General features: G+C 37.4%; 1 protein-coding gene across 1 annotated transcript; it reads left to right on the forward strand.

Annotated features, from left to right (window-relative positions):
- The first annotated feature begins 5,929 nt into the window (after positions 1–5,929).
- On the forward strand, positions 5,930–9,846 carry LOC148880842 (non-specific phospholipase C3-like). The gene is made up of 4 exons (XM_088962901.1): positions 5,930–6,871; positions 8,563–8,969; positions 9,064–9,234; positions 9,332–9,846. The coding sequence occupies exons 1-4, from the start codon at positions 6,240–6,242 to the stop codon at positions 9,688–9,690; spliced, it is 1,569 nt and encodes a 522-aa protein (XP_088819027.1). The 5' UTR covers positions 5,930–6,239; the 3' UTR covers positions 9,691–9,846.

Here is a 9,846-nt window from a genome sequence, read left to right on the forward strand (position 1 = left end):
ATGATAAGGGGGTAAACAGGGGAATCTTGAGTTGAAATTTTACGAGTAGGTGTTTTGGGAGGTCCTAGGTTTGATGGTTGTGTCTGATATAATGGTTGAGGTGTAAGTTGGGGTCAATCGGGGCTATCAGATAGGTATCAAATAGGTTTAATGGTAGGGCTTTGGGGTTGAAAGTTGAAATTTTGGGGTTTTGGGTGTTTCGAAGAGGTTGGATGGGTTTGATAGGGTGTTTGGGGCAAATTAAAGGTTCAGGTGGTGGACCAGACAAAAATTGGGTGCTGATATATGCTGAGATATTGATTGGGATATGTTTCTTAGAACTCTTTCATCGAAGCTATTGTGAAAGCGAAGCCATCCCTACCAAGATTTGGGTACTTGGGAACGATGGCAAAGGCGAAGGAGGTAGAGAAAGAGAAAGCAATGCCGTAGATGGAGTTGTTTAAGCAGAGAGGAGACAGGTAGAAGGTGTAACCCTTCAATTGACTTGTCTTATTGGTCAAGCGAAGAATTCCATCGTTCTGGATTTGGGCATCTCCATTCAAGCTTAAGTTGGTGCCAACTTTAGCGAACCCACCACCATAGAAGAATTCCTCGAGTTGGAAGAAAATTGGGTTGCACAGGAGAAACAAAAGCGAAAGAAATCTGAGAGGGTTGGCCATTAGAATGATATTGGCGGTGATCGGTGAGTGGGGGATGTGGTGGATTTTCTACTTGGAAGAGATGGAGAGGAGTAGACAGCAACAACATGTCTTACAACAGAAAGAATCGTTTCCTTCTGTTGAAACATAAAGCAAAAGAGGAAGTACAAGCAAGAGATTAATGAAACGGTTTAATGGACCCTTAGGTTTCATAGGGTATCTGGTTTAACCAGATGGATAGAAATTAAAGGCAAACATCCGTTATGTTGAGGTTAATTCAAAAGAGTCAACGTGCATGCTTCCTATTAGATGTTTCACGCGTCCCATAAACCTAAGGGTCTACTGAAATGGGTGCTCTCTGCATGCAGGAAATGGAATCTACTCGTGCAAGTAGATCCTACGTGAGAGCAACCCAAATCCGTAGTAAGGGTAGTATTTCCCTTTAATTACTGTCACTACCGATTATAAATAATTATTGTTATTATAAATAATAGTAATTACTGATTATTATAATAATTTAATAAATATATAATTAGTGATTATAATTAATAATTACTGTTATTATATATATTGTTAATAACTAGATATTTACTTTAATTTTACTTTAAATTAAAATTATAAATACTATTATTAAAAAATACTGTTAATAAATTTAGTAACCCGGTTTTAATAATATTATTACAGTAATTTAATAAATATATAATTAGTAATTATAATTAATAATTACTGTTATTATAAATAATAAATAAATGTTTACTTTAAATTAAAAATATAAATGCTGTTAATAAATTTAGTAATTATTGTTATATTAAAAATAATTAAAAAATGTTATTAAAAGTATTGTTATTGATTATTTAATAAAATATTATAAATACTGACTATTACTGATAAATACTGTTAATTTAATTTAATTTTGGTAATTAATAATTTAATGAATAGAGTTAATAAATCCTATTCATAAATTTAATAATTACTGTTATAAAAAATAACTAAATAATATTATTAAAATCATCATAAATTTAATGATTTGACCATTTGATTCGAACGGATGGCTCGTTCTAACAACAAAAATTATAAGCAAAAAATTACAGAACTGGCCACTGGTTTTCGGGTTGATGGTTTGAATGGATGGCCTGTTCTGACAACAAAAATTATAGGCAAAAAATTGAGTGTTTGAGGTCCATTAAGTAGTATCATACGTGTTATGTCATTCGAGCGTGTGACTCTTACGACTTGAAAACAAAACCGTTCTAGCCATCAATTTTTGGGTCGATCGTTTGACCGTTTGGTTTAAACGGATGACCCGTTTCTGATAACAAAAAAATACAAGCAAAGAATTACGAAACCGTTATAGCCATCGATTTTTGGGTTGACGATTTGAACAAATGACCCATTTTGACAATAAAAATTACAAGCAAAAAATTGAGTGTGTGAGGTCTATTAAGTAGTATCATACGTGTTATGTCATTCGAGTATGTGACTCATACGACCCGAAAATGGAACTGTTTGGCCACTAGTTTTTGGGTCGATGGTTCGAACAGATGGCCTGTTTTGACAACAAAAATTAAAAAAAATAAAAGAATGGCTAAAAACCATTGGACAGGGGCTAAAATACAAGTAAGACTTAAATAAATATAAAGAGAATTTTGAAGGCATAGGGGGGGGGGGGCCATGGTTCCCTTCCGCTACCCCTTGGCTCCACCCCTGCACTCGGGTCAATGGGTCGTTGACTGATTCAATGGTTTTTTGCCAAGTACTAGGATTGGGGTAAAACAGATCTGGTTTCCTGGATGGTTCCCAATTAAAAAAAAAAAAAATAGACGACCTGTTCTGACAACAAAAATTATAGGCAAAAAATTGAGTGTGCGAAGTTTATTAAGTAGTACCATATGTGTTATGTCATTCCAACATGTGACTCATACAACTTGAAAACGGAACCATTCTGGCCACCAGTTTCCGGGTCGATGGTTCAAATGGATGGCTCGTTTTGACAACAAAAATAAAAAAAATAAAAAAACGACCAAAATCCATTGAATGGGTTGACGATTCGACCGCCTGGGTCAATGGGTCATTGATCGATTCAACAATTTTTGGCCAGGGACTGAGGTTAGGATAAAACGGAACTAGTTGCTTGGATGGTTCCTAATTAAAAAAAATAAAAAACAGCCAAGAACCATTGAATGGGTCAACAGGTCGATGGTTCGGCCATTCGGGTCAATGGGTTGTTGACCGATTCAATGGTTTTTGGCTAGGGACCAGGATTGGGGTAAAACGGAACTAGTTTCCTGGACGGTTCTTGGGCCGAAATGTCCATCCATTCGGGTTAACAATGGTTCGAAAACCATGGTTTTTTTGCTTTTGGATTTTCACTATTGAAAGGTTTCTTCTACTGTAGGCTTTATTCGAGCAGGTGCAGTACATTCATTTTTTGGTTTTGTTTTTTTTTTTTTTTTTTTTTTTTTTTTTTTTTTTGTATTTAGTCATTTTCTTCAAAATCCTCCAAAACGGTGTAGGGTTTACCACCATTTCATTTATTCATTTTTGTTTTTTCTTTGAGTTTTCTTGTGCAATTTTTTTTTCTTGCAAGATGATCTGCTTTGTCTCTTTCTTTGATTGTATGCATGTTTAGCTCCATCTAAAAGCGGAACTTTGGACTCGATTTTTTGGGTTTTTTCCTTGGTTTTTCCAATTTGGTGGATTTACCACCATTCCCATGACTACGACTACAAAGTTATTTCATCTAATTATTGACACCTAGGAAAAATGACCCAAAAACAAAACTGTTCTGGCCACCGGTTTCCAGGTTGACGGTTCGACTGTCCAGTTCGAATGGATGGCCCGTTTTGACAACAAAAATTAAAAAAAGGCCAAAAACTGTTGAATGGGTTGACGAGTTGAAGGTTAAATTGTTTGGGTCAATGAGTCGTTGGCTAAATCAACGATTTTTAGCCACGGACCAGGTTTGGGGTAAAGCAGAACCGGTTGCTTGGACGGTTCCCAGGCTGAACTGTGCTATCGTTTGGGTCAATTGGGACTTCTTGGTGTAAAACAAAGGACAACTATGAAATAGAATTCAGAACTATCACTGTATGATTGTGTTCTTTTATATAAGATGCTTTGCTGAAGCAATATTTAAAAAACAAGCACATGATGATCTCTTTTTAAGTCTTTATATGAGTTTCAAGACTTGATTACTTATAATTGCAAGTTTCTTATTAAGAAACCATTGTCTTTTTTAATATAGCAAATAGCAATGTTACAATTACATTCTAGCCCCTCCGAAGTAGGCCCCTTTGCTAGTATATATATATATATATATATATATATATATATATATATATATATATATATATATATATATTAGAAGAATTGGGGTGCTCTCTCCGTGTGGAATCTACTCGTGCGAGTAGATTCCTAAGTGAGAGCAATCCATTTCCTATTAATTATATAATAGTTATCTAATTATATAAATATATAATAGTTATTATAAATATTGTTAATAATTAGATATCGAATTGTTTAAATGGTTTTGGTCATTATTTATTTATTTATTTATTTTTGTCAGAATGGGCCTACCATTCGGTTCGAATAGTCGGACTGTTCGACCCGATAATGGGACCCCTGACTAGTTAGGTCTCTAGGTTGGTTTTAAAAACCATGATGTTATTTCATTCGAGTGTGTGACTCATACGACCTAAAAATGGAACCATTATGGCCATTGGTTTTTGGGTCGGTGGTTCGACTGTCCAATTTGAATGGACGGCCCCTTCTAACAACAACAAAAAAAAAACGGTCAAAAACCATTGAACGGGTCAACAGGTTAACGATTCGACCACTCGGGTCAATGGGTTGTTGACTGATTCAACGGTTTTTGGCCAGGGATTGGGATTGTGGTAAAATGGAACTAGTTGCCTGGATGGTTCCCAATTAAAAAAATAAAAAAATAAAAAAAAAATGGATGACCCGTTCTGACAACAAAAATTACATGCAAAAAATTGAGTGTGTGAGGTCCATTAAGTAGTACCATACATGTTATGTCATTTGAGCGTGTGACTCATACGACCTGAAAACGGAATCGTTCTGGCCACTGGTTTTTGTGTCGACAGTTCAACTATTCGGTTCGAATGGATGGCCTGTTCTGACAACAAAAATTAGAAAAATAAAAAAAGACCAAAAGCCATTGAACGGGTCAATGGTTCGATAGCCTAGGTCAATGGGTCATTGATCGATTCAACGATTTTTGGCCAAGGATTGAGATTAGGATAAAACGGAACCGATTGCCTAGATGGTTCCCAATTAAAAAGTTAAAAAACAGCCAAAAACAATTTTACGGGTCAACGGGCCAATGGTTCGATCGCTCGAGTCCTATTTCCTATTAATTATATAAATATTGTTAAATAATTAGATATATATATATATATATATAATTATCTAATTATATAAATATAATATTTATTATAAATATTGTTAATAACTAGATACCGAACCATTCGAACAATTTTGACCATTTTTTATTTTTTATTATTTTAATTTTTTTTGTTAGAATGGGTCGGCTATTCAGACTGTTCGACCCGGTAAACGAGCCCCTAATTGGTTCAGTCTTCATTTCAATTTTAAAAACCATGATGTTATGACATTTGAGAATGTGACTCATACGGCCCAAAAATGGAACCTTTCTGGCTACTAGTTTTTGGGTTGACGGTTCGATCATCCGGTTCGAACAGACGACCCGTTCTGACAACAAAAATTAAAAAATAAAAAAAGGCCAAAAACCATTGAACAAGTCAACGGGTTGACGGTTCGACCACTTAGGTCAATGGGTCGTTGATCGATTCAATGGTTTTTGGTTAGGGATCGGGATTGGGGTAAAATGGAACTGGTTGCTTGGACGATTCCCAATTAAAAAAATAAAAAAAAAGGGCAACTCGTTCTAAAAAGAAAAATTACAGGCAAAAAATTGAGTATGTGAGGTCCATTAAATAGTACCATATGTGTTATTTAATTCGAGCGTGTGACTCATACGGCTTGAAAATGAAATCATTCTGACCACCAGTTTTCGGGTCGATGGTTTGATTGTTTTATTCGAACGGATGACTCATTCTGACAATAAAAATTAAAAAAATAAAAAAACGACCAAAAATCATTAAACAGGTCAATGGTTCGACCGCCCGAATTAATGGATCATTGACAGATTCAATGATTTTTGGCCAGGAATCGAGATTAGGATAAAACAGAACCAGCTGCCTGAATAGTTTTCAATTAAAAAAACAAAAAACAGCGAACTGATCAACGGGTCGACGGTTCCATTCCAGGCGCTGCTTGTCAAAGGGCCAATGGGTCGACGGTTCATTGCAGCCCCTGCGAAGGAGGGCCCCTCCGCTAGTTATAAGTAAAAGACAAGGCAATGAGTCATTCATGATTTTTCACTGTTTGGACTGTGAAAAATCGCCACCAAATTGTAGGTTATCAGTAGTTTAAAGGACTCACCTTCCATCTCAACCTTACTTTACTTGTTCTGTGTTCCTATCTGTATCTGCGTGTGTTTTTTGTAACGAGATCGCTTGGGAGGATTGTTACTACCGTCACAACAAACCCAAATCCATGCCATCGGAGAGCAGCAATAGCAAGCCATGTCCCATAAAAACAGTGGTGGTTTTAGTGCAAGAGAACCGCTCCTTCGATCACATGTTGGGATGGATGAAGTCCCTCAATCCTGAAATAGATGGCGTTACAGGACAAGAATACAACTTGTTGTCCACAACCGATCCCAACTCAACGCGTGTTTACTTCGGTGATCGGTCGGAGTTCGTTGACCCCGACCCTGGTCACTCATTTGATGCAATATACGAGCAAGTGTTCGGCGTCCCATGGGGGCAGTCATCTTCTGGTGATGTTAAGGTTGCGACGATGAATGGGTTTGTTCAGCAGGCAGAGAGCGTACAGAAGGGGCTGTCGGAGGTAGTGATGAATGGGTTCAGACCAGAAGTGGTGCCGGTTTTCAAGGAGTTGGTGATGGAGTTTGCTGTGTGCGACCGGTGGTTTGCGTCGATTCCGACTCTAACACAGCCCAATAGGTTGTTTATTCACTCTGCAACATCGCATGGTATAGTCAACAATGAAACCAAGAAACTGATCCATGGGTTTCCACAGAAGACCATTTTCGATTCGCTTGATGAGGCCGGATTCTCTTTCGGGATATATTACCAGTATCCTCCTTCCACGCTTTTCTACAGGTGAGGGTCAGCTGCCCCTCTCTCTCTTTCTCACACACACACAGACACAAGTTTCCAATCATTTTTAGGATTTTGGTTAAACGGGAGTCTTCTTCAAGATGAAGATGAAGAAACGCGAGTATGTAATAAACTAATAATTATTATAAAGCCTTTTTTTTTTTAATTTTTTATTGATTGATGCCCAGATTAATAGGCGACCCTCCAAACATGCTTACATTAGATTTGGGATTTTAAGAACTGGAATGAGAACAAGTCGAAATCTCAGAGCAGAGACAGAGTATTCACCAGAGACAGGAGAGATAAACAGCCCGTCGGCGTCGAGGGTTATGACTTTTCATGGGGCCGGCGTTAAGAAGGGGTATTGGGTTGGAGTTGGGTGGGCCATGTTCATGTAGGCTAGAGCCAGCTGGGTTGAGATGATTTTATCCTTGTGATTTTTTTTTGTCCTTTTGATTTCAAACATTACAAAAGTCCGAAGATTTTTTTAGACTTAAGATTCCTTCACCTACCACATACTGGTAGTAAAAGTAGAAGCAAAATCCTAATCTAAATCTAAATCAGAGAATTATGAATTATTGTAACTAGTTGGAGGAGTGGAAGCACGGTTGACAGCTGTAATGCAAAGTCATTCATTGGTATTTGGGAAAGTGAATAATCAATTTTATTGAGCTGGACAATGACCAAAAACTCCACGTGTGATGGATGTGCCACCGACAAAGGATCAATATGGGTATCACATGGTCCTTGGTCCTATTAGTTGTTACCTTACCCAGTTACCCAGTTACCCAGTGGTCTTTTATTTCTATAACCGACTGGATGAAAGCTGAGTGGACCCCGGTCCGGTCATCGTCATTGGTCGTCGCTTCAAGGTTTACATTAATTAATTGATTAATTTAGCTAATAAGTAATAACATCCACAAGGACTTGTAGTGCGTTTGTTCGGATTGCCCAGGCAATCAGACCAAATGTAAATTTTTTATCCGCTTTTTATATTTTAATACTCTCTTTGTTTGCTTGTTTGAGTTTGACATGACATCTGCGCACCTTCGGGAGCAATTTATGGTGGAACAAGGCATTCTTTTGCATTTCCTTTGTCGGTAAAATTTGCATCTTAATAAATCAATGCAAAAATTGTACCCAGATAAAGTGGAGACTCCGTAATTTTACTTCCTTCCAAAATGAAATATTGAAGTAACTTTGAAGTATTTTTTCCCTTGTAAATAGAATTTACAATTTAGGCAATATATATATGGTGCAGCCTCTTTTGACCGCCGACCACCTACTGAGAGTCCGAGTCTAGAAGATTAGCCACCAAGTCTGAGATTAGTCATTTTCAACAAAGGCAGGTCTACGTAAACCCCTAATTGAATTCAAAAGGAAAATCATAAGATATGACAGCTATCCTCATTATTCCAGCTGCCCAATTAAGAACTAAAGTCCAACAATGTAAATGAAATGCAAAAGATTAATGCATTTGAATCAGTTTCAGTTGTCCGATTCTTAAAAATGTTGAGTTGGGGTCAAATTTACCTCAAATACCTATTCTAATACCTTTCGTAATTTGTTAATAGTGTTTCAATGGCTTAATTTAAAATGTAATCTCTACAATGCAACTACAACTGTTGAGTATACTTAATGGAAGGTAATTGATTAATAGAGTTGAAGGATTCTTCAATTGTTGGAGCATGCAGGAACCTGAGAAAATTGAAGTATGTGAAGAATTTCCATCAGTATGATCTAGAATTCAAGAGGCATTGCGAGGAGGGGAAGTTGCCAAATTACGTGGTGATTGAACAAAGATATTTTGGAACAAAATTGATTCCGGGCAATGACGATCACCCTTCACACGATATTGCTGAAGGACAAAAGCTTGTGAAGCAGGTATACGAGGCACTGAGAGCCAGTCCTCAGTGGAATGAGATATTGTTCTTGATTACATACGATGAGCATGGTGGTTTCTATGACCATGTCCCAACTCCTACTGGGGTCCCAAGTCCAGATGACATTGTCAGTGATGATTCCTTTAAGTTTCAATTTGACCGCCTTGGTGTTCGGGTGCCCACCATCTTGATTTCTCCATGGATTGAACCAGCAACAGGTAATTAATTAATTAATTAACTAATTAATACAAGTAAATGTGTATAATCAGAATATATTATAATTTGAATTTGCTACAATTAATTATATTGCAGTGCTGCACCGGCCGGCAGGACCATATCCAACGTCCGAGTTCGAGCATTCTTCCATTCCGGCAACAGTGAAGAAGATATTCAATCTCAAAGAGTTTCTAACAAAGCGTGATGCTTGGGCTGGCACTTTTGACGTTGTGTTGAACAGGGAGACCCCAAGAACAGACTGCCCAGGTATGATGAGGTCGTCTCTAGCTAATATTATCTCTCTCCCTCCCTAGAGATGGATTTGGTTACATTGTGTAATTAATGGTGAGTGACGACATTGCAGTTACACTGCCGGAGCCAGTAAAACTGCGAGCAGCTGGCGATGCAAATGAGGAGGCGACGCTAAGTGATTTTCAAGAGCAGTTAGTACAGATGGCAGCGACGCTGAAAGGGGACCATGGAAACGACGATATTTCTTCACACAACCTAATAGAGGGCATGAAGGTTGTAGGGGCTGTCAATTACATTGAAGATGCCTTCAAGAAATTCCTGGATGGATGTGAGGATGCCAAGAAGAAGGGCTCCGATGAGTCCGAGATTGTTGTATTGACTACCACCACTCCAACTGCAGAAGAAGAACCCCCACTTTCTAAGTCTAAGTCCTTCATTCACAAAATGTGTGCTTGTTTGGCCTGTAAATAGCTCTAAAATATAGTTCAACAATGTTTGTTTTTTGTATGAAAAAAATGTATTTCTGCAGATTGAAACTGCTTTTGTCAGTTTGTGTGGAGAGAGAGAGAAATTTATTTGTCAATTTGATAGTTTTTGTCATATAAAGTTTAATTTGAGTGCACAAAA

The sequence above is a fragment of the Nelumbo lutea genome, chromosome 1 (genome assembly GCF_056320005.1).
Source record: "Nelumbo lutea isolate HS-2025 chromosome 1, American lotus-T2T, whole genome shotgun sequence".
In the NCBI taxonomy this organism is placed as follows: domain Eukaryota; kingdom Viridiplantae; phylum Streptophyta; class Magnoliopsida; order Proteales; family Nelumbonaceae; genus Nelumbo; species Nelumbo lutea.

Bases quoted from the DNA above. Each gene is read 5' to 3' on its own strand.
- LOC148880842 (XM_088962901.1), top strand. From the start codon at position 6,240: ATGCCATCGGAGAGCAGCAATAGCAAGCCATGTCCCATAAAAACAGTG. The intron at 6,872-8,562 runs GTGAGGGTCAGC...TGGAGCATGCAG, and splicing joins CCTTCCACGCTTTTCTACAG to GAACCTGAGAAAATTGAAGT. The intron at 9,235-9,331 runs GTATGATGAGGT...ACGACATTGCAG, and splicing joins CCCAAGAACAGACTGCCCAG to TTACACTGCCGGAGCCAGTA.